This window comes from Stegostoma tigrinum, chromosome 31, assembly GCF_030684315.1.
Source record: "Stegostoma tigrinum isolate sSteTig4 chromosome 31, sSteTig4.hap1, whole genome shotgun sequence".
In the NCBI taxonomy this organism is placed as follows: Eukaryota; Metazoa; Chordata; class Chondrichthyes; order Orectolobiformes; family Stegostomatidae; genus Stegostoma; species Stegostoma tigrinum.
This window is the reverse complement of record NC_081384.1, coordinates 40,046,031-40,071,748: the sequence shown is the minus strand read 5'-3', so window position 1 is coordinate 40,071,748 and position 25,718 is coordinate 40,046,031. Positions and strand designations below refer to the sequence as shown.

The following is a 25,718-nucleotide window of genomic DNA, read 5'->3' as shown; positions in this document are numbered from 1 at the left end:
GGCTAGTGTCAAGTGGGGCACCTCAGAAATCAGTGTTCCCACCCTTATTTTTCGTGGTATAAATGTATGAATGGTACAGATGAGAGTATGGGAGTCGGGGGGTGGGGGTGGGGGCGGCGAGATGGAATTGATGGAGGTAGGGAGGGGATAGGTCAGTCCAGGGAAGACGGACAGGTCAAGGAGGTGGGATGAGGTTGGTAGGTAGGAGATGGAGGTGTGGCTCGGGGTGGGAGGAAGGGATGGGTGAGAGGAAGAACAGGTTAGGGAGGCAGAGACAGGTTGGACTGGTTATGGGATGCAGTGGGTAGAGGGGAAGAGCTGGGCTGGTTGTGTGGTGCAGTGGGGGGAGGGGACGAACTGGGCTGGTTTTGGAATGCGTTGGGGGAAGGGGAGATTTTGAAGCTGGTGAAGTCCACATTGATACCATTGGGCTGCAGGGTTCACCAGGATGTTGCCTGGGTTGCAGCATTAGAGCTAGGAAGAGAGGCTGGATAGCTTGGGTTGTTTTCTGTAGAGTAGAGAAGACTAAGAAGGGATGTGATTGAGGTGTATAAGATTATGCAAGGCATGGACAGGGTAGATAGAAAGCAGCTGTTCATAATTAAGAGTGGCTAATGTGGGGCATAATTTTAAGGTGAAGGACTGAGGATTTTACAGGGGATTTGAGGGAATATTTTTAACCTAGAGAGTAGTAGTGGTCTGGAATGCACTGTCTGCACATTTAGTAGAGATGGGAAACCCCATTTATTTTAACAATATGTTTGAACACTGGAAATGTCATAACATTGAAGGCTTTTGTGAAGTGCTGGAAAGTAGAATTAGTGTGGAAGAATCGGTACAGACTTGATGGACTGAAAGACCTGTCCTGTGCTTTGTGGCTGTATGACTGTTCATTGTGCAAAAAATGCTCTTATGAGGAGAGATTTGGACAGTTAGAGTCAAGACAATGGAACAGTAATATGATTTCCATAACCATGGTGTGATAGAAGGGGTGCAGAATACAACAAACAACACTCTAACCCATAGATGCTGCCAGACCTGCTGAGCTTTTCCAGCGATTTTGTTTTTGTTCCTGATTTACAGCATCCGCAGTTCTTTTGGTTTTTCACACTAACCTTATTTGCTGATGTAGAGAAAAATTGTAAAAATATAAAATTAAAGGCTCTTTACCTGAGTGGGTGGAGAAAATATAACTGTATGGAAGAATTGATGGTATAATTTTAACTAAACAAGAAAATGATAGCCACTTCAGAGACATGGTACAAGTGGTCGAGGCTGAGATTTGCATATTCAAGAGAAATTTCTGAAGGACAGGAAGGAAGGTAAAGGAAATTGGATAGATCTGTTGGGAAAGGTGTTAGAAATAATATTGGCTCAGAAGATCAAGATATTGAATTAGTTTGGGTGGGGATAAGAAATAACAAATGAACGACATCACTGGTGAGTAGTTTTATTGCCCTTCTAACAGTAGTTATACTGTAAGACAGTATAAATCGAGAAATAGTGGGTGTTTATATGAAAGTTGCTGCAAGAGTACTGAATGATCGTATAAGTTAGCGCAATCATAGTAGCAAAGCTAGTATTGAAGTTAGGTATAGTGTGTGTTTGGGACAGTTTGTCAGGAGGAGGATACAAATAATTTACAAAGGGCTGTAGTTAGATTGAGTGAGTAGATAAAATTTTGTTTATGCAGTAAAGATCTGGGAAAAATAAGAGGTCGTCCTGTTTGGTAGGAAGAATCAAGTAATTTGTATTCGTTATTTAGCATATTTATACGGAGAGACTGCAGAAAGGATGTAATAAAAACAAAGCTATTGGAAAAGCTCAGCAGGACTGGCAGCATCTGTGAAGGAAAAAACAGAGTTAACGTTTCAGGTCCGTCACAGAACTCAAAACATTAACGTGGAGGTACAGCAAATAATTTGGCAGGCATAAGAAATGTTGTCTTTTTTTATTGCAAGAGGTGTAGTGATTGTAATGAGGTCAGCCAGATGGACGTCAGATTAAGAGTTCCCCAATTAGGGCTGTGAGCCTGGTCCATACAGAGAACCCTGGCTGACAGATATAAACGGGTGTGTCAGAGGTTCTGTTCACTTTGAGAGCTGGCTGTCAGGAAGCCAGACCAGTGTCAAGTACTATGCATGTGTAAAGAAAAGGTGAGAGGCATAGAGTATGAAGCATTTAAGTTTTGATAGCATTGTAGAGGTCATTGGTGAGACCACACTTGAAGTGCTGGATACAATTTTTGTCTCCTTACTTATGAAGGGATATAGTTGGATGGAAGCAAATCAAACAAGGTTCACTACACTGAAACATGAGTTCTGGGCATTAGCTTTATGAAAAAGGTTTCAGCTGGTCTGGCCGTGCTCACTGAAGTTTGAAGAATGAGGAAGCATGTAAGGTTTTGAGAGGCTTAACAGTAAGATGTTGAGAGGATATTGCCTTGTAAAGAGGAATCTGAAAGACCATTGTCTAACTTGGCCTTGAATATTGTCAGATTGTTGATCTACAGAGGAGTTGAAGTTATGAATGCAGTCTGGTAAGTGGAATTAAAACCACATTCAGATCAGCCATGATTGTGTTAAATGGCTGAACAGGTTTCAGAGGCTGAATGGCCAAGTCTTACTCTGATTTTTATTTTAGTGATCTTATGTCCTTGAGTAAGTTCCCCTGAAATGCCTCCCAGTCCTTACATTTTATTCTAAATTTATTCCAGTTGATATTGGGTAACTTATGTACCCTAATTATCAACACTGTATTGTAGTTCTTACTCATCTCTGTGATTTTTCTGTGGATTTGTTCATCCTTTCTTCTCTAACCTATACTGCCACCTATTGTCATTCTAGAAGCATCTGGGCAGGGCTGAAGGTTATGTGCTAATTAGCCAACAATTGGGTGAGAACTGATTGTATGTGTGTGTGTTTGTGTATACATACATACACACATTTGATAGATGTCACAGTGGCACAGTGGTTAGCACTGCTGCCTTACAACACCAGGGACCCAGGTTCAGTTCCAGCCTCGGATGACTGTTTGTGTGGAGTTGGCACATTCTCTCCGTGTCTGCGTGGGTTTCCTCCAAGTGCTCTGGTTTCCTCCCATAGTCCAGAAATGTCCAGGGTAGGTGGATTGACCATACTAAATTGCCAGTAGTGCTCAGGGATGTTTAGATTAGGTGGGTTAAACATGGGAAATTAGGGGACTGGGCGTGGGTGGGATGCTCTTCGGAGGGGCGATGTAGACTGTTAGGCTGAATGGCCTGTTTCCGCACAGTACAGATTCTACATAAGGAACAAGTAATAGGTGTGTTAGAGTTTTGTGATGTGTAAATTGAAATGCATACACCTGGGTTCTGTCGGATGAACCTTTAACCTCAGGTGTTAAACTGTAATTGGCAATACAGCCCTTTACCGACATGGCTGTTTGTGCTTGTATTTCACCAAACTTATGTTCTTTCTGATTTAGGCCAACGAGGACATTACTCAGATCGTGGAGATTCTTGCAGCTGGTCCAGACAAGTGGGACTGGCTCATGAGACGGCTGGTAGAATTGACATCTAGAGGCAGTGTACTGATTTTTGTGACCAAGAAAGCTAACAGTGAAGAGCTTGCTGCCAATTTAAACCAGGAAGGATACACTGTTGGGCTGTTACATGGTGATATGGATCAGAGCGAAAGAAACAAAGTCATATCCGACTTCAAAAAGAAGTCAATTCCTGTTCTTGTGGCTACAGATGTAGCAGGTGAGTATTTCCCTACCCAAGAGGGGTTAATCGTGGCCATTTGTCAAGATTACCACCTCCAGTGTTTTTTGCCATGCCTTTACAGCGCTTTGCAAGTGGAACTACAAAATGCATACTGCAGTGTGGGGACTTTTACTTACTCTTGTAAGTGAATCACTGCAATTTTCACCATTTATGGGCACTCAGTGATTAACACTGCTGTCTGTCAGCACCAAGGACCGGGGTTCAGTTCCACCGTTTGGCAACATTCTGTGTGGAGTTTGCATGTTCTCCAAGTGCCTGAGTAGGTTTCCTCTGGGTGCTCCTGTTTCCTCCTGTAGTCCTCAGATGTGCAGGTTAGGTGGACTGGCCTTGGGAAATGCTAGGTTACAGCAGTAGGGTGGGGAGAGCGGGTCTGAGTGGGATGCTGTTTGGAGGGCTGGTGTGGACTTGATAGGCTGAATGGCCTGTTTCTCCATTGTGGGTACTGTATGATTATAGTCAGTCTGTTAGTTTCATGCAACTTATTCATTGTACAAGCAGGACAGTTAATTGAGCTGATAGTTCTTGGCCCTAAATAAATTGCAAAATAGACAAAAGTATTTCCTATAACTGAAAATAGCCCCGTCAGCACTTAGTTATTATTCCTTCAATGAAATCTGTTTAAAGTTTCATTGATAACTTACATGAAAGGTACATGAAAGAAACTTACTTGACAGGTTAGACAGAAGATCTCGATCGGCGCAGGCTTGGAGGGCCGAAGGGCCTGTTCCTGTGCTGTAATTTTCTTTGTTCTTTGTTCTTTCTTTGAAAATGGCACAAATTGATATCTTTGAACACTGATCTTCTCTTGCAATTGTTGTTTGTACCCTGGTAAATAATGATAAAAAGCTAAAAGTAAAATAATAACGAACTGCTGGAAAAACTGAATTGATCTGGCAGTATCTATGGAAAGCTAAACGATTACTGATTTGAGTCCAATTTGGCACTTCTTCACAACTCAGAACCAGGAGTCTTTTGAGCCTGCAGTTCCATTTCTCATCTTGGCCTCAACTCTATTTCCATGCATGCTCTCTGTAACCTTTCAACCCATTACTAATTAAAAACCTGTTTATCTCCTCCTTAAATTTACTCAAAAGTCCCAGCATCATCATACTCTGGACTAATGGATTCCACAGATTCACTACCCTTTGAGAGAAATAATTTCTATTTATTGCTGTTTTAAATCTACTAGCCCTTCTCCTAAAACTATTAACTCTTATCCTAGATTACCTCATATGAAGAAACATCGTTTCTACATGTACTTTTATCATCTTTAGGCAGCACAGTGGCTTAGTAGTTAGCACTGCTACCACACAGCACCAGGGACCAGAGTTCAGTTTCAGTCTTGGGTGAATGTCTGTGTGGAGTTTGCACATTCTCCTTCTGTCTGTGTGGGTTTCTGCCGGGTTCTTTGGTTTCCTTCCACAGCCCAAAGACATGCAGCTTAGATGAATTGGTCATGCTAAATTTCCCCATAGTGCCCAGGGATGTGCAGGTCAGGTGGATTAAGCAGGTACATGCTGGGTTATGGGGATAGGGCAGGAGTCTGGGTGGGATGCTGTTCGGAGGGTGGTTACAGATTTGATAGGCCAAATGGCCTCTTTCCCCACTGTAAGGGATTCTGTGATCTTCTTTACCTCTACTAAAGTGGAAGAGGGTGGAATGTTGATGGATATTATGCTCCTGTGAAAGGTTAAATAAAAGTTAGAGCAGTGTTGAGATGCCGTTGTTTGACTAAGTTGGACAGTTAGAAGTCACGTTATACCAGGTAATATTCCAATAGGTTTATTTGCAATCACAAGCTTTTGGACTGCTGCTCCTTCATCAGGTGAGGTGAGGGTGTTTAGAGACCAAGAACGCTATCAAACAAAAAGCAAAAGGAGTTTTAATGATTATAAGGAGACTAAGCACAAATAGCTGAAATGCTAATCCTGTGCCTGGAATGAAATGCAGAGTTAACTTTTCAGTTTTTATAATTTTTCATCATACCCATTATCCATTCCAGCATTTTTTTGCTTTTACATCACATTTTCAGCATCCACAGTATTTTGGTGCCTTTTTAAAAAAAATGTTCACTTAGCTATCCCTGCAGTGCTTGGTCGGGTTATTGTAATGGGAGTAATTAGAAAAACAGCTTAATGAACTGATGAAGGGTCTAGGCCCGAAACGTCAGCTTTTGTGCTCCTGAGATGCTGCTTGGCCTGCTGTGTTCATCCAGCCTCACATTTTATTATCTTGGAATCTCCAGCATCTGCAGTTCCCATTATCTCTTAATGAACTGACAACAACTCAGAGAATACCTTTTTCTCCGAGGTGTGATTACCACCTCGTTGAATCTTGATTTTTAATACTCTACATTTTGAACTAAATTCTAAAAGCGTGTTAAACATTTATGAACCTGAGATCCTGCTGTTAATGTTCTGTGAATTAATCCTGACAAATAACTTGGTCGTTCCACAGCACTGAACTAGTTCCAGTCAGAAGTCAGTTACTGTTATTTAAACCACAAAGCATTGCCTCACCCACATAAAATCATAGAATTATGTCAAACAGAAGTATTTCAAACACTTCTACCAAAAACATTCTTTTATCGAATCCTTTTTTTATATAGAATCCACACTGTGGAAGCAGGCCATTTGACCCAACAAGTCCACACCAACCCTCTGAAGAGCATTCCACCTAGAGCCATACCCCTACCTTCTAACCCTGCATTTCCCATGGCCAATGTTCACAACCTGCACATCCATGAACACTATGAGTAATTTAGCATGTCCAAACCATCTAATCTGCACAACAAACAAAAAACTGTAGTTGCTGAACATCTGAAATAAAAACAAAGTGCTTGAGAAACCCAATGGTTCTTCAGAATCTCAATTTAACCTTCTCTGCCCTAAGAACCCAGCTTTTCTAGAATCCCCAAATCACTGAAATGCTTCATTTCTGATGCCAGTCTAGTAAATGTCAGCTGTACTATCTCTAAGGCCTTGAAATCCTTCAGAAGTACAGTGCTTATAGCTGAACACATGGCCTCGGCAAAGGCCTAACCAGTGTTGCATTAAAACTGATTAAGCTACTTGCTTTTGTAATAACAAGGTGTAGATGTGAGTGAACACAGCAGGCCAAACAGTATCAGAGGAACAGGATGGCAGACGTTTCAGGCCTAGACCCTTCTTCAGAAAAGGACTAGTACCCTTGTTTCTCTATTGATAAAGTTTAAAACATCCTGTATTTTTTAAAATAGACTTCTCAGTTTGTTCTGTCACCTTCATAAGATTTTTGTCTGTGTTTACAGACTGCTGACTTAAATTTGTAGGCTCTCGTGTTCACCATACCATCCCTCATTCTTTCTAATTTTTGAACTTTCATCATCTGTCTGCCTGTTTGACCACAGTGTTGCCCCTGAGATCTGCTCCTTTTCACTTATTGTTTCCTGTATTTCCAAGATTTGTACCGTAAGAATAAAAGAAGTAGGAGCAGTAGGAAGCTCAGTCAGTCCCTTAAGCCTGCTTTGACAATTAGCGAGATCATAGCTGATCTTCAAACTCATCACCATTTTCCTGCACTATTGCCATACTCCATAATGTTTGTAATGTGAGGAAATCTATCAATCACAGTCTTAAACATATTTAGCAACTGAGCCTCCACAGCCCTCTGGGATGAAGGATTCCAAAAAGTGAAAACCCTAACAGTCCTAAACAACCTACTCCTTATTCTGAAACTTTGCCCTCTGTTGTGGACCTCTTTCCATTTAATTTTATATTTCCTACCAAAGTAAGAAATGTAAGGTTTCCACTTTCTCAACTTTATATTTCATTGACAGTTTTTTACCCACTCATGTCACTTCCCCAAATATCTTCTGCATCTTCTCCTGCCAAAGTCCAGGGAAACATCATTAGTGCACGCAATCTTTCAACTCCTGTCAGAATTGTATGCATTTCAATGAGATCCTGTCCCATTATTCTAAAGTCCAGTGAATGCAGGCCAGGTTGACACTCTATACACTAAGCCTGCCATCCCAGGAATCAGTCTGGTAAACCTTCATTGTACGCCCTATATGGCAAATATATATTTTCTTGGGTAAGAAGAGCAAAACTACACATAGATTCCAGGTGTGGGCTTACCAAGGCTTTGTACAGATGCAACAAAACATCTTCACTCCTGGACTCAAACACTTCATAATGAAGACCATTATACCAGTTACCTTCTGAATTGCACATTGCACCTGCACCATACATACTTGCTTTCAGTGGTTGGTGTACAAGGACACTTCCTAATCTGTCACTGTTTCAATAATACTCTGCTGTTTGTTTTTCCCACCAGAGTGAATAACATCACATTTATCCACATCTACCATGTGTTTGCCCATTTACTCAACTTATTTAAATCATTTTGAAGTCTCTTTATTTCCCTTTTGCCTCCCACAGTTCCCCTTAGATTTCTGACATCAGCAAACTGAGAAATATTACATTTTATTCCATCATTAAAAAAAATTGAAATTTACTGTGAATAAGTAGGCCCAAGTACTGGTCTCTGTAGTACTCCAGAGTCACCGCCTTTCAGTGAAAAAAATCCATTTATTCCTATTCTGTTTTCTGTCTGCTAAGCAATTCTCAGTCAATGCCAGTATATTACCCTAATCTTTAACCTTGTGTACTGACCTCTTCTGTGGGACTTTCTCAAACACTTTCTGAAAATCTAGATAAACCAAATCTACTGATTGTACGTTTTTCTATTATACTAGTTATATCCTCAAAACAAAAACTCCTATATGTTTGTCAAACAATATTTCCCTTTAATAAATTCATGTTGACTTTTATAATCCCCTTGATATTTTCTAAGTGTCCTATTAATGCACCTTTATCATAGATTCTCACATTTTACCTGCTATTGATAATATGTTAACTGGTCTGTAATTCCCTGTTTTCTCCCTCCTTTCTCCTTTTTTGTTACATTTGCCACCCTCCATTCTGCAGGGGCTGTTCCAGAAGCTACAGAAGTTTGGAAAACAGCAGCTAAAGCACCCATTATTTCTGTGGCCATCTCCTTGAGTATCCCTGGGATATAGGTTATCAGGCTGTGGGGACCTATCAGCTTTCTTTCTCATTAATTTCTCCACTTGTTTTTACTATTACCAATTTCCTTTAGTTCATCCTTCTCAGTAGAGCCAGGCTTTCTTACATTCCTGAGATGATGCGTTGTCTTCTTTGAAGACAGAACAAAAGTATTTGTTCAATATTTGTGGCATCTCTGATGTTCTATATTTTTACTCTCCCATTTTAGACTGTAAAAGATCTGTCTTTGCTTAACCTTTTTCTTATTACATTGTTACAGAGTCTTTCACAATCTACTTGTGTCCCTTGCAAGTTTATTGTTGTACTCTATTTTTGTTCCTCTTAATTAATCTCTTGGTCCTCCTTTACTGAAGTCTAAGTAGTCCTAATGCGCAGGCTTGCTATTTTGTTTAGCAACATCATATACTACTCTTTGGATCAACTATTATCCTTAATTTCTTTTGTTAACTGTGATTGGGCACTTTCTCCATTGTATTTTTGTATCCAAAAGGAATATATATACTGTTGAAACATGTGCATTTGTTCCTTAAACATTAGCAGTTGCCTATCCACTATCATGCCTTTTAAAGATTTTATCTAATCTGTTGCAGTGAACTCCCGCCTTCAACTACATTGTTTAGTTTCAGGACCCTAGCTTCAGACTAGATATCATTTTCTATCCCAGTGAAGAATTCTTAAAGTTATGGTCACTCTTTCCTAAAGGGCCTCTCCTAATAAAGTTATTAGTTAACTCTTTCTCATTGCAAAAAACCAAATCCAAGATATCCTGTTCTCTAGTAGGTTTCTCAATATTCTAGTGTAAAAACAAATCTTATAAACATTCCAAAAATTTATCCATCACCAAATTATTGTTGATGTGGTTTGCTCCGTCTGTATGTAGATTGAAGTCACCTTGATTACTTAACACCTTTGTCATGCGCATCTCTAATTTCTTGTTTAATGCCAAATGCTGACCCCTGCCTTACAACTGCTGTTTCAAGGCCTTTAGATAGTACCCACTAATGCTTTCTACGTCATGTTATTTCATAGCTCCACCCAGACTGATTCCAGACTAAATTTTCCAGGCCAATATTATCTTACAATCACATTGATTTCATTCTTTAATAACAACACCATCCCATCTCCCTTTGTGTTTTGTTACAGAGACAGTAGGAACTTGCGATGCTGGAGAATCAGAGATAACAAGGTGCAGAGCTGGATGGACACAGCAGGCCAAGCAGCATCAGAGGAGCAGGAAAGCTGAAGTTTTGGGTTGGGACAAGAAGGGTCCTGACCTGACGTATCAGCTTTCCTGCTCCTCTGATGCTGCTTGGCCTGCTGTGTTCATTCAGCTCTGTACCTTATTATACCTTTTTTTTTGCCTGTTCTTCCTAAATTTTAAATAGCACCAGATAGCCAGCTCCCAGTCCTGGTTGCTGTACATGTAATCAGAATAATATCAAATGAGATTATAATTCATTGCATTGTTACTTTCACATTTATTGAGTGCTCGAAGCAATCTAATATAGAATGTTAGGTTTGTCCTTTTAACATTTTTCCACTTTCTTTCGGTCCAATGGCCATTTTTGCTGCTAGTCCGTGATTCTTCTGCCTTCATTTTTGCTTTCTTGTGTTCTATCTTTTTTTCCCATTCTTGTGCCTCCTCATTTGGGTTCCAATTCCCCTGATAGTCTAATTTAAAGCAAACATTAATCCTTGTGGGATTCCATTAGTTTGCAAACCGTGAAAATAAGTCTAGTATTCCTAATCCAGACCCTTAACAGTAATAGTCCCAAGAGCAGTAGTCTTCTACTCAGAAATGCATGTAAGGAATTAGTGCTTGTCAAGTTGCCAACCATTGCCTTCAAGCAGGGGGAGAATAAAAGTTAGCACATTGTGAAATGCTGTTGTATGGTGTAAATAGGTTAATGATCAAAGTGATTTGTACACTATTCAAATACACACTTTATAAACAAGGTCTGTAATTGCCCTAGGATGCTGAACATCTTTCAAATATGTGCCTGTTTTTGAGGTCCCTCGCAACTTTTGATGTTAGAATAATCTCTTTGCTCTGTTTTTACAGCACGTGGTTTGGATATTCCATCCATTAAAACAGTGATTAACTATGATGTGGCTCGTGATATTGATACACACACTCATAGAATTGGGCGTACTGGCAGAGCAGGTAAGGAGATATTATCTTAAGCAATGTGCATGCAATTTAATGTCCAGCAACAGACTCACAAAGTCTGCATTATTTTGTATTGTGTACGAATGATCATGAATGGGTGAATGTCCACTTCATACACTCTGATAATACAGGCTTAGCAGAATTCTCCAAGTGGTCTGGAATTCTGACCAGTGTTTTCTGACCAGTTTTTCTACAATTTTCAGTTTGTTTACTAAAGAAATTTTGCACTAGATATCTTCCAAACAGCTTATTAATCATTCTTCCTTAACTCTTCCAAACTTTGCATCATTCCATAAATTCAGCAGTAACAGGATATTTTTCCAATTCATTACAAATGTCAGCAGTAAAGTAAGTGAACATCTATAAAGATTAGAGATAGCAAGAACTACAGGTGCTGGAGTCAGACATAACACAGTGTGGGCTGGAGGAACACACCAGGCCAGGCAGCATCAGAGGAGCAGGAAAATTGACATTTCATAAATGGAGGCGCATTACTGAGAGTGAGTACTTGAGGATCCGTAGAGGAAACCATTTTTGGAGGCTCTGGATGTTGTATGTGTAGGGATTGTCACGGTCAGGGCCAAATTGCGATGGCCTGAATGTAGATTGAAGTCTATTGAGGATGATCCAGTTCCATAGGCAGGTACATAGAAAGGAGATGTGGCTGTTGTACCTGGTCTGCTTGAGTATGTGGTCGAAGAGTTTCAGGGCCGAAGAGATCACCAGAGGGTTGCGGTGGGAGAGATCTACTAAGGTCTTTCCGGAGGGGGAAGGGCAACTTCTTCAAGGTGGGCATCCTTGGAAGAGGCTTCGCAGTGGGGTTATAACTCACTCAGAGATAGCAAGAACTGCAGATGCTGGAGCCAGAGATAAGTGTGGGGCTGGAGGATCACAGCAGGCCAGGCAGCATCAGAGGAGAAGGAAAGTTGATGCTTGGAGTTGGAACCCTTCTTCATTTCTGAAGGATCCCACCCTGAAACGTCAGCTTTCCTGCTCCTCTGATGCCGTCTGGTCTGCTGTGTTCCTCCAGCTCCATACTGTGTTATCTCTATCTCTATATATATGTAAAAAAAATACTTTGCATTGTTTCGAGCAAGGCTGGAGTAAAACAATGAATCTTTTCCAGTCCCACTCTTCCACTGGTCACCTTATCTCATCAAAGCTCCACAAATTGTCTTCGCTTTCGACAACCTGGTTTTAAAAACTCCCATGAATGCCATTTTGCTATGTACTGCCTCAATGACTGTTTATTTCTGGTGGTCCACCTTCCTTTCCAATAATTACACTCCCCTGGATTCTTAGAAACTGTCCTCCAGCATTTACTCAATTTTTCACAAACAGTGAGCTTCACTAAGCCGGTACTGCTCCTAGGTTTGTTACCTGAGCTCTAATCTGGATGATTCACACAAAATAAATACTGCTTTTGTGTTTTCTTCATTCTTGCTTACAGTTGCACTGAACCTTTCATAGTACACTGCTTAAGAACATATGAAATAGGAATAGGAGCAGGTTTTTGGCCCTTTAAGCCTTCTCCGCCATTCACTAAGATCATGACTTATTCAACATTTCTCATGTTCACTTTTCTGCTCTTTCTCCAGAACCCTTGTTTTCCCTTCTGATCAAGTATTTGTCTGTCTCGGCTTTGAACATACACATATGTACAAGGGCTGTGCCCCCATAGTTCTCTGGGTCAAGGAGTTCCAAAGGCACTCAACTCTCTGCAAGAAGGAATTTCTCCTTATCTCAGTCTTAAATTTGCACCCCTTTATTCTGCCCTCTGGCCCTAGACTCTGGCATAAGGGGAGACATCCTCTGAGCAAATCCCTTAAGAATCCTATATGCTTCAATGAAATCCCCTCTCATTCTCTAAGCTGTAGTGAGTAGAGTCCCAACCTGTTTAGCCTTTGCTCAAGAAATGTCCCATCCATACATGGAATTATCCTAGTTAACTTTCTGAGCACCCATAAATCCCAGGACTTCTTGGACTCCTGACTCTAATACTTAGCTGCATACTAACTCCTAGAATTTCTCCGAGTTCTAACGAGCAGAGAACCATTCAAGAACAAGGAACAATACAGCACAGAAACAGGCTCTTCACCCCTCCAAGCCTGTGCCACTACATTTTGTCCTTCCATACTAAAACTGTCTTCATTCATAGGATTCATATCCCTTTATTCTTTTCCTATTCCTGTATTTGTCCGAGTGCTTTGTGAAAGCTGCTATTGTGTTTGCTTCCACTGTCTCCTCTGGCAGCACATTCCAGGCGCTCACCACCCTTTGTGTGAAAAACTTGCCTCGCACATCTCTTTTAACTTACTCCCTCGCACCTTGAATCCATGTCCCCTAGTAATTCACCTCTCCACTCTGAGAAAAGCTTCATACTTGCCATTTTATCCATGCCATTCACAATCTTATAAACTGTTGTCACCCCTCAACATACTGCGTTCCAAAGAAAACAAACCTAGTCTACCCAACCTTTCTTAACAGCTGAAATCCCCCATACCAGGCAACATCCTAGTAGACCTTTTCTGTATCACTGTAGTTCAGTTGGCTTTTCATCAGTTCAATTTAACAGTTCTTTTCTGCATTTAGCTTGCATTTATCTTTGTGTGTCATCTTCTCAAACTAACTGTGACCCCAGAACTGCTCTTGCATTGCACACCTTTCACTTTCATAACTGTGTTGTTTCAAATCTTGTCCTTTCGTTCTCAATTGATGTTCTACAAAGTTTATAATGAGCAATTGCATGTTTCAGAAAGGAGATTGTTGTTAAGTATACCAATAGCTTTCTTTAGATCTGGGTGCACAAAGCACATGAAATAGATAGATAATTAACTCTGATTGCTATAACACTCCAAATGGATTTTCTTGAAACATTCCACTTCTTGTCTACCTTACGTGCTATTCCACACCACATGACCAAATTTACTGCCCCATCACTGAAATACCAGCACTGCAGTGGTTTCAATAGTTTAGGAAATCTGCTCACTAACCCCTAATTGAATGTGCAATTTCAGTGGTACAAAATTTTAGTTCTTTAAAGATGATTATGTCATTTTGAAATGTAGTTATTGTTGTAACAAATGCAATAGCCACTTGTGCACAGCAAGCTCTTGCAAACAGCAATGTGTTGAGCAAAGGATCTGTTCTGTAGCAGGTAGAGGAGATAATATCAGCCAGGACACTGGAAAGAACTTCCCTGCTGCTGTTCAAATCGTGCCATAGAATACTGCGAGGGTAAACAGAACCTTGGTTTAAATTTTCGTCCAAAAGAAAACACCTGAAACATCAGCCTAGACATTTTGCTCAGGTCTCTAGAGTGAACCTTGAGTCCTTCTGATTTAGAGGTGAGAAGGCTACCACCAAGCCACAGGTGACATCCTGTTTAACGCATTGGAAGATACCTGACCTCGAAAGCCTTGCAATTATACCAGCATGGCTCAGTTATAACATGCTAGTGAGTATGATGACAATTCATTTCAGTACAGAGGGACTGCTGCATTTGTTGAAGTTGCCCATTTTGGATAAAATATTGAACAAGGCTTGTACACATCTATTGAAAAGGAAGTGAAAAGACCTAGTGCCTGTTATCCTGTGATGTGTATTCCTCAAATAAAATTAACAAAGCAGCAAGAGGAAGAGGGAAGCTATGGTCTAGTGGTATTATCGCGGGACTGTTTATGCAGAGACCCAGCTAATGTTCTAGGGAGTCTGGTTTGAGTCCGGTCACAGCAGATGGAGGAATTAGAATTCCAAAAAAGAAATCTGGAATGAAGAGTTAAATGACAACCATGAATCCCTTGCCATTTGTTGGAAAAAACCCATCTGGTTCACTAATGCCCTTTAGGGAAGGAAACTGCAATCCGTACCTGGTCTGGCCTACATGTGACTCCACACCCACAGCAGTGTGGTTGACTCTTAACTCCCCTCTGAACAATAGGAGTGGGCAATAAATGCTGCCTAGCCAGCAACACCCACATCCTGTGAATGAATAAAGGGAACTTGTTATTTCTCTTTTTACATAACTTTGTTGTGCACAATAAGCTGCTTGTCTTCATAGCAGTGATGACTCAAAGTAAAACAATGGATGCTGGAGATCTGAAATGACCCTATACCTCCAGGTGTCTGCGACTTCAGCACGTCACCTTGTTCCCATGCCAGCATTTCTGCTGCAGTGTTCCAATAATCCTCAGCGCACGCTCAAAGAACAATATCTTATTTTCCACTTAGGGATCATGCAACCTCTAGAACTCAACATCAAGTTCAATAACTTGAGAACCTGATTCTGTTCTTCTATATTTATCCACCCTGCACTCAGTCTTGATATGATTTGCGTTGCTATTAGCACAGTTACCCATTCTCACATCCTCCCAGCCTGTTATTATATGGGAGATAGCAGGAACTGCAGATGCTGGAGAATCTGAGATAACAAGGTGCAGAGCAGTGCAGAATGACACCGTGACCATTAGAACCAGAAAGCTCATCACAAATCGCTTGCTTCAACGCAAGCAAATGGTTGTCGATGTTCTCCATCCTGGCATACCCACAGTTCCTAAGACAGAGATCAGAGAAAAACTAAACAAAAATATACAAAGCGGCACCAGATGTCGTGTTTGTTTTTGGCTTCAGGACCCTTTTTCAGAAAAAGGGTCTAGGCCCGAAACGTCAGCCTTCCTGCTCCTCTGATGCTGCTTGGCCTGCTGTGCTTATCCAGCTCTACACCTTGTTGTCTCTTATTATATGGGTTGCATTCAGCACAGCTGACTAATTTTCTCCTACTCCTAGATCTTACTATCTTTTATTCAGTTTTTCTTCTATTGTATCTCTGTCACTCTGGATTCCATCTCCACCTATCTGCTCAACTCCAGCTTTAACATTAATACTGGTTTCTCCTAGTCACTTAGTGCTGATGAAGAGTCACTGGACTTGAAATGTTGACTGTCCTTCCCACAAATGCTGCCAGATGGGTTGAGTTTCTCCAGCAATTTCTATTTTTGTTTCACGGCCTGTAAGGTGCTTTGGGATGTTTTGTGGAATGGAAAAGTCTTACTTAAATACATGTTTGTTCTAAACAAAAATGCATTTCCCTCCCTGAATGTCGAACTCATTTTAACCATTTAACTCTAGCCTCATTATAGGGAAATTTTAATGCTGCCACTTCTTTTTTCTGTTCCTCCCTATCCAGGAGAGAAAGGTGTTGCATACACGTTGATGACAAGCAAAGACAGTAATTTTGCTGGAGATCTTGTTCGCAATTTGGAAGGAGCCAACCAGTATGTTTCCAAAGAATTGTTGGACCTGGCTATGCAGGTAGACGCAAATGGAAGACCATTGATACTGAATTTTTTTTCCTGTGTCTGAAAGATTTAAAATTTGTGCTTAAGATCTAAATATACACTTAGATCACTAAGCCTGTCAATTAAGGGCCATGTTCAGTTCTCTTAGGTTTGCCTCTGAGGCCTCTTTAAAAGACTCGCAATTACAGACAACACACTTTTTCTCCCAAATAAAAACCAAATACTGTGGTTGCTGGACATGAAAGCTAAAGGAGCTGGGGAAACTCAGCTGGCCTGACAGCATCTGTACAGAGGGAATTAATGTTAATGTTTCGAGTCTGATATGACTTTTTATGTCATATCTTTTTATAATTGCCATACCAGCTCTCCAAGAGAGAGAAAATCTGAAATGTAGCTGAAAAGTTCCCTTTATCCCTACTTTCTGCTTCATGTTAGCTAATCGCTTATACCATGAACTCTTGTCTAGTGTAGAATCTGTTGATGAGGCACTTTATCAGATTTGTTTTCTGGAAAAGCAAGTACACAACGTCCATAGGTGCCCTCTTATTTCACCTTGCTTGTAACTTACTTAAAAATCTTTGATAGGTTAATGATCACAAATTACTTCTCCCAGAACCATATTAACTCGGCCTGATCAGATTATGATTTTCTCTGCATCCTACTTAACCTCCTTAATAATGGATTCTAGCAATTTCCCTAGCAATGTCTGATGGTAGCCTAACTTGCCTGTACTTTCCTTCCTTCCACCTCCCCTCTCCTTTCCTCCCCTTCCTGTCTCCTTTTACTTCTTCTCTCCTTTCTGTTTCCCTCCCTCCCTCCCTCCCTTCCTCTGTCTGTCTCTGTCCCTCCCTCTCTTCATCCCTTCAGTCTGTATGTGTCCCTTTTTTCCTCCCTCCTATCTGCCTGCCTCACTCCCTTGTTTTTGTCTCTCTTGCCTTCCTTGAAAAATGGTGTTACGTTAGCAATTTTCCAATCTGCTGTTTCAAAATTTGGGGAATTCTAGATTATAATGGCTATCCCCGTATCTTTCTGAAGAAGGGTCGGAGGTACATGTCGTCTGGTCCAGGAGACTTGCTCTGGTAGTTTCACCAGCACTTGTCTGATACTGGTGATTGCTCCATCCTCCCTTGCACCTCTCGACTTTCAACTTTGGAAAAATGTCCTCAGTCTCCTACTGTGTGAAGACAGGCACAAATTCCTGTTATTTCCTGGTTTTCTGTTCGCAATTCTCTAAACACCCTTTCTGGAGGACGAACAACCGCTCATTTCCTATTTAAGTACTTACTGAAACTTACTGATTTTAATTAGCTTTCTCAAAGTTTTTATTTTGAAACTTTCAAACTTATCTTTCAAACTAAGATCATCTCTCATCATTGTACTAATGATGTTCTTAATTAGCAGAGCTATCTCATTCTTTTTCTAGTTTCTGTCTTTCAAATTACTTGCTTCCTGACTGTTAACTGTCAAATATGCAAACTCCACTTCAGACCAAAATTTATCCCTTGCGATAGAGCTTTTACATTCACATATTGCATAAACTGTTCATGAAACCTGGAACATTGATTGAGTACAAAATAGCCAATCATTCAAAAAAATTACCATACAAATATAGAGATGAGAATAACCAAAAACACTGTGCATCCATATCTCCAGATAATTTAGGCCCACAGTCACTGATTAAACAGGATATGCTTAAAAAACTATTTGTATGTAGAATGAGATGTAAAAATGTAATTTTTCTTACCCAACTCACGACTTTTTTTTCCCGAATCCATTGATGGTACTCAGCTTTCTCCTTGTATGATTCATTAGAAATTCATAGTTCTGTCATAATATACAGTGGCTAACATCAAATAAAATTCCCCAAGCTATTTTAAAGGGGCTTCCCACAAAATATTAAGAACACTTTTTTCTATTTTCAGATGCTAGCCCCTTCAAATCTAAGCAGTTGCATAATATAATGGCCATTGTTGTACATTTCCTTCTACTGCTAGAAACCATTTTCATTTGTGTACCTGGTTACTGAGTATACACAGATTTTCTTCTGAAGGCTATCTGTCTATTACAGCTGATACCCGCAAGGGGAGAAAATGAAGGGAACTGATAATTCTCATTCTATATCTTGCACCACTGTCTGCTTCATTGATGTTTATCACGGTCAGGTGATGGATCATCTGCTAACTTGACCATGAATGGCAATAGAAACAAACAGATAGGACCAAAATAATTAACTTCCTACATTTAAAGGATTGCCTTCAGTTTGTTACTGTGTACCAATTCTTTCATATAAAATGTTAACTTTTGGTTTCTTACTTTCTGTGCTACTATTTATGTTTAGAATAAGCATTTTAATAATTTTTGTAATTGTCAGAATCCATGGTTTCGAAAGTCTCGTTACAAAGCTGGGAAAGGGAAGAGGATGAATATTGGAGGAGGAGGATTAGGCTACAGAGAGCGTCCAGGACTGGGTTCAGATACCTCAGTAAGTACTGCAAATGATAAGCTTGATGTTATCAATGTCAGTAAATACTCATGAGTTGAAAATAGTGTAGTTACTATCACACTGAAGCACTTGTTTTTTTTCTGCTGAATGCAAATATAAAAGACTTAGTATGTTGAAAACTACCGTTAATTTCATGTTCTGCCTAGGACTTGTCTAAGTTTCCCAACCACATTATGGCCAAAAACAGCGTGAATTAAACTAAAGCTAATGTTCTAATTTCGTGTTTAGTCCACAGTTGCAATGTAGTGCTGTGGAATTGTTTTGAATATTCAAGAGTGTTACGCTCTGTTCAGATATGTTGAGCCATGAAAACCAATTGAAGTTAAACCCTATTTCAGAGTCCAGTGACTAAGATAAAGAAGTTGATAAATAGGCACTTGGAAGTATACTAGCTATTACTGGAAAACTGATTGTGGAAGAGCAAGAATAGCAGTTCAAATTTGCTAGACACAGGATTTCAGATAGGGTAGAAATGGGAATATGAAGGAAATGGGTCTTATAATATTGAACAAAGAAAAAATATCACATTTGTGGCTTATCATAGAAGTGATAATGCTAAGAAGGGTCTTCAAAAGCATTGTTATGAAATAAAAAATGGTACACTTTTGGAGGTATGCTACAGATCCCTAAGCAGTCAGAAATACAGAAAGACAAAAATGTTTGCAAAATTCTGAAAAATACAGGAGTGGTAAAGAAAGATAGACAGTAATATGAAACTAAAACCTGCAGATGCTGGAGACCTGAAACAAAAGGAGAAACCCGGCAGGTCTGGCAGCATCTGTGGGAAGAACGAGTTAATGTTTTGAGTCTGCTGACATTTATACAGTGCTTGGCACAACCGCCTGATGTCTCAAAGCACCCTACAGCCAGTGACTTATTTTGAATATTTTTCTTGCGTGTAATTCAGTAATAGTGGGATTTCAATTGTCCTTATATTAACTGTGATAAATTCAGTATATGGGAAAAGGAAAGCATAAAATACTTCAACAGCAATTAGGAGAATCGTCATTAGTCAGTACATAGCAAACCTAACAAATGTTAAATTTGGTTTATGAAATAAAGCTAATCAAGTAAAAAGCAGGAGAGCAGTTTTTAGTAAAAGCGATCATAATTTAACAGTTAGGGAAGATGACAAAATTGGACCAAAAATATAAGTTTTAAATTAAGGAAAAATCAATTTTTCTAAGCTGAGATATAATTTGGCAAAAGTGATCTTGAAAAAGCTACTGGGAGATAAATCAGTGTCAGAGCAGTGAGAGACAAAGGAAGGATACATTCCCATGAATAAAACAGACGGAACTCCCAAATCTATATAACCCCACCATGGAAGTCAAAAGTGGATACAGAGTGAGATATGACAAAAACAAAAACAAGGGCTCAGTACTGTGGGAAAAGTATAGGCTTGCCATAAAAAAAGATTAAAAAAGCAAAAGCTGAATGGAAAAATATTGGCAAGTAAAATTGAAGAAAATCACAAGTGTTCCATAAATACACTAAGGAACAACTAATGTCTATTAGAGACCTTGTACATAAAGACAAGAGATTTGACCATGGTTCTTAATAGAAATATTGCAATTATCATCACAAAGAGGAAGATAATGCAAACCATATAGCTGGAGCACTGTGAAATATTGGGTGGAATAAACATAATAATCGAGCAAATATTAAGGTGTTTAGCATCTTTGAAAATGGATAAATTGCCAGGCCTCGATGTCACTGTGCAAGGAGAAGTTGAATAGGGATGAGCTTCTGACCATCGTTTTGTAGTCTGACTGTGGATGTTGTGTTTAAAAAAAAATGGTTGATGACATTGTGCTCTTATTTAAAACGGGAAAAAAGGAGTACGCTGAGTAAAAGCACGTAATGACAGGAAAACTGTTGAGAAGCTATTTTAAAATTAGCATAAATCAACCTTTGGAAAAGCACAAACTCATCAAGGAGAGTCAGCATGGCTTTGTAAGGGAAAGTCATGTCCAACACACTGGCCACTTTCCTTAATGGGTTGGGATTTAGAATGGAAGGGCATAAAATGCACTAGCCAGACCATAGCTAGAGTGGGGTATGATTCTGGTTATTGCATTGCAGGAAAGATATTGCAAGAGTACAAATGAGATTCATGATAATGTTTCCTGCAATAGAAAATTTTAGCTTTATAGAAAGATTGGATAGGCTAGTGTTTTCTTTGGAACAGAAAATGCTGAAAATAGAGAGTTAATAACCAGGTTACAATTCATTTATATAAAACCTCCATCAAATCTTAACATGGTATCCTGCTCAGATCATGAATTTCTGCTATTTTATAAGTTTTGTGATGATTTATTTCTTCTCTAACCTTAAACCTGTTACTTGATGCATAGTGACCATATGGTTAATTGTTTGTCTAATACAGGACAGAACATCAAGCAATGTGCTGTCTAACTATGAAGCATACAAACCATCTACAGGAGCAATGGGAGATAGAATGTCAGCTATGAAAGCAGCATTTCAGGTAAAGGTCGTCTGATGGAGCTATGGTATTAGGTTGACTAGCATTTGGTAAGTTGTTGCTACCCTAACACATTTCAGGAAAATTGATTTGAAGTTCCTGGGATTATTAAAAATGATCCTTTTTTTTCACTTGAAGAGAACTTCAAATGGCTGCTAAAATAACTGCACAACTTCACTTTTCAATGTAACACTCAAAAAGTTGGCACCTTTGAATTGAAATTGAATTAATAAAACTGGCCTTCTGACTGGAGGTATTTAAATATTACTGAGCTCAGCTATTCAATGAGACATTGTTGGAATCTTTTTACAGTTAATCAGTTGAAGGTGACTAGTGGCCTAGTTGTGGTATGAATAGCCATCTGAATACAAAATCCTCAAGGATGTTACTGAAGTATTAATTGGGGAACTACCACCAAGATGGACAGGGCTAAACTGCAGGAGCAAAATATCAAATGATGTGTGGTTTTTAAAAGTACACATTGATCAGTAACTAGTCATTACAAACAATTAGTTGAACAGAATTGCACCAAGTAAAAATGTCTGAAGATGCAGGTGGCTCTTTGGTGACCACACAGATACTCTTTTGTACGATGTTCAACCCAATCAAAATTATTGTTTCCAGGGGAATTGCTTTTAAACATTACACTAAGCAAATCTCTTTTAGAGAAATGTTTACATTAACCAGGTCAGAAGTCACAACACCAGGTTATAATCCAACAGGTTTATTTGAAATCACACAAGCCTTCAGGTGCAGTGAGAGAGGAGAGGACATGGACAGAGAGTTGATAGGGAGAGAGATAAAAAAAATCATACAATTGGTGTGAACAGAGTGTCAGATAATAAGTCTCTGCAGGTGACCAAAGTGTTAGATGGCGAGTGAAGTGTTTATAAAGTCACTGACATTGCTGTGCTATCATGACAATTAGGCAGAGCCTTAGGAATAAACAAAAGGTGGCATCTCAGGTCAGGCACTGAATTGTAGGTGTGAGGCCTTTTACATTTGTATATTCCTATCATTCTGCCTGATTGTCATGATAGTACAGCACTGACATTGACTTTATAAACACTTTACTCGCAATCTAACACTCTTGGCCACCTGCAAATATTTACTATTGAACATTCCACTCACATCATTTGTATGATCTTTTGATCTCTCTGCCTCTAAACGTTGTGTCTGTGTGCTGCCCTCTCTTATTATACCTGATGAAGGCGCTGTGCTCCAAAAGCTCAAATGATTTCAAGTAAGTAGATAGGCATATGGATAATAGTATCAGGTAGGGGTGGAGGATAGCTGGACCTTAGGATTAGGGTAAAAGTTCGGCACAACACCGTGGGCTGAAGGGCCTGTACTGTACTGTGCTGTACGGTTCTGTGTTCTATACAAATCTGTTGGACTATAACCTGGTGTCATGTGACTTATGACTTTGTGTACCCCAGTCCAACCCCTGCACTTCCACATGATAGCTACATTTATCAGGATTGTGCATGACCTTTGTGGTTCTTGCAACTATATTTTGATTTGTTTCAGAGTGAAGCTGCATTGCAGGTTATTTGGAAGAGAATTCTACACAACAGATCAAATTTAATGTGTCATTAATTTAATCTCATTCCCCAGTCTTTCGCTCCGTTTGAATTCTCTTTCCCAACATGGTTTACTACAAGTAAAGAAAAAAATGTCATTCCAGCACACTCTGTGCCCCAGATTTAGTTCCTGTACCTGCTGCATTAGTTGTTCTCAGCATTGGTTTTAGTATCAATGTGCTGGTAGAAGGATTTCCTCCTGCAACATATTGGCTAAGGACAAGAATGAGTTCTAATTCCCTCATCAAAGTTTATACAGGTTTCCAGTACTCACCAAAATCATAAGAACATCTTCTTGTGGACGTTGTTCTCACATTGTATTTTTGGGCTCATATGCAGATATCTGAATCATTCCAATGTCAATCAAAATTGCTGGTAATCAGTAGGCTCAATCATGATAGTACTATTACTGTCAGTGAGGTAGTAAAAACTGCATATGCTGGAGTCAGAGATAACACAAAGTGGAGCTGGTGGAGGACAGCAGGCCAGGCAGCAACAGAGAAGCAGGAACGTTGACGTTTTGGGTAAGGACCCAGAGGCCAGGCAGCATCGGAGAAGCAGGAAAGTTGATGTTTCAGTTTAGGACCTTTCTTCAGAAAAGGGTCTGTAGAAGGGCCCTAATCTGAAACATCAACATTCCTGCTCCTCTGATGCTGCCTAGCTTGGTGTGCTCCTCCAGCTCCCCACTGTGTAATCTCTTACTAATAATGTCTAGTTTAGCATTGAATAATGATGTAAGCTGAGTCCTCCTCTTCTCTAAAGCTTGGAGCCGAACACTAGCTGAACACTTGACAAGCAGAGGCCCAACACTAACATCATTCCATCATTCATTGTATGGGTGCAATCTGCTGTAGCTCCATTACACTGTGCAACCAATTTAGTTTCACCTCAAAACCAACAAAACCATAATCATTTTTTTTTGTGAATACTACCAAACATTAGGTGAATGTGGCAAATTGATAGGTTTCTTGAGATGAGTGGCCCCACAAAATGTAAACCGTTGTGTTCTGCAATAATAGAAAGTATCTCAGGCCGACTAAATCATTTGCATTTCACATTCAGTATCCTGCAAAGGAGGATCACTCAAAAAGTCTCCATTTTTTTCAGTCCCAAACAGACCTTTCTGATATATGTTAATTATATCATCCGCAACATGAAGTAGTAACACATCTTAGCTCAATCCATAGTTCCACTGTTTTGAATATACATTTAGTGTCTACAGTGCTAAAGCTGGTGTTTACAAATGTAAACCACTGCATACTAACATGTACTTATTTTATTCCACCAGTCACAATACAAATCACACTTTGTTGCAGCCACTGGTAGTGCTCCTAAGATCACAGGGTCTGCTGCTGGCACTAGCAACTGGACAAGTGCTGGGAGCCTCAGTATTATTCCTACTTGTCCTCAGGGCAATCCAATCACCAACCAGCTGCCAGTTCCCAGCAGTAACAGTGGAAGTGGTGCTCGGAATAAAGACAACAACAGTCGTTCTGCTGAGATCAAGAGCAATCGTCTTGTTGATGGCAGCTCTAGCCGTTTTGAAAGCAGCAGTCGTCATAGTGACAACTTCAGTCGTCATAGCGACAGTGGCAGCCGTCACAGTGATAGCAGCAGTCGCCACAGTGATTCCAGCAGCCGCCATTCTGTCAGCAAATACAACGATCGTGGAGGTGACGGCAGACACAGCGAACGGGGCAGTGAGAGGCATGGTGATCGGAACAGTGAACGGCATGTGGACCGCAGTGACGGTCGGCACAGCGATCGGCGTAGCGACAGTCGGCATAGTGATAGGCACAGTGAGAGTCGAAGTAGTGATAGTCGGCATAGCGATTCTAGGAGTTCCAGCCAAAACCGGAGTGGTGTGGAGAGTGGGAACATGAATGAGACCGGGAGCAGCAATGAAAGCAGGAATGGAGACAGCAGAAGTGGCAATAGAATCAGTTCTGCTGAGAATGATGGCTTTGCTGTGCCAGAACCACCTCCCAGAAAGAAAAAGAGCAGATGGGACAGTTAAATCCCAACATTTGTGTATCTCACATTCTCTTGCAGGCTTATATTTTGAATCTCTGTTAGAAACTTCAGTGCATAGTTTCATCCGCTTAACCATCAATACAAAAAAGGGACACTACAGGATGGATTTTTACTTAGAGTAGTAAACTATGTATCTTGTATGTTAGTGTTGGTCTTCGAAACGGAAAGAACTTTTTCATATTGTCAGGTACTTTGACTATATTCTGTTTCACTTGTTTTGCCTTTGCTCTGTTCTTTTTGTGAAACAGTAAAGTCATCTCAAATGTTTATGGAATTGTCCTGAAACCTGTCTACTTTTGATTTCCACTGATTTGCGTTGTGAAAGACAACTTTGTTTGAGTTGACATTGCTATTCTGACAGGAGAAAGCTATAAAAGAGAGAACTTTCTTATTTTCTTTTTCCCAGGTTAGGGCTAGCAGACTCTGGTTGAAACCTGATCACTAAGTTGCGCATATGTTTGAGAATATGGCTCTTTTATGAAATAAAATTTTAAAAGGATGTTCCAAGTAAATGTTTAAAGAAACTCTTTTAATTGATGCACTGCTAACAATATTTAAGAACAGTTATGTACTGCAAGTTTGCTGTTGTGCATGTTGCTCTCCTAGGGAAAAGGGAAATCTGTTTTGACAAATTTATTAGAGAGTTTTAAAGATGGAGCCAGAAAAGTGTACCAGTAGATAGATTTCCAAAAGGCATTCAGTAAAGTACGCCACAGTCTAAGGGTTCATAAACTTCAGGGTAGCTATATTAGCGTTGATGAAGGTTTGGCTAACTGACAGGAACAAAAAGTAGGTATAGATGAGGCATTTT

At 39.9% G+C, this 25,718-nt stretch overlaps 1 protein-coding gene across 1 annotated transcript in view; it reads left to right on the top strand.

The window, feature by feature from the left end:
* The window catches only part of ddx42 (DEAD (Asp-Glu-Ala-Asp) box helicase 42), a 74,279-nt gene extending 49,105 nt beyond the window's left edge, over positions 1–25,174 (top strand). Inside the window, exons 14-19 of the mRNA XM_048560464.2 lie at positions 3,466–3,742; positions 10,898–10,999; positions 16,191–16,315; positions 18,674–18,784; positions 21,195–21,293; positions 24,162–25,174. Of these exons, the coding sequence (XP_048416421.1) occupies positions 3,466–3,742; positions 10,898–10,999; positions 16,191–16,315; positions 18,674–18,784; positions 21,195–21,293; positions 24,162–24,890 (1,443 nt within the window). The 3' untranslated portion in view covers positions 24,891–25,174. The remainder of the gene's footprint in view (positions 1–3,465; positions 3,743–10,897; positions 11,000–16,190; positions 16,316–18,673; positions 18,785–21,194; positions 21,294–24,161) is intronic.
* Positions 25,175–25,718: the final 544 nt, after the last annotated feature.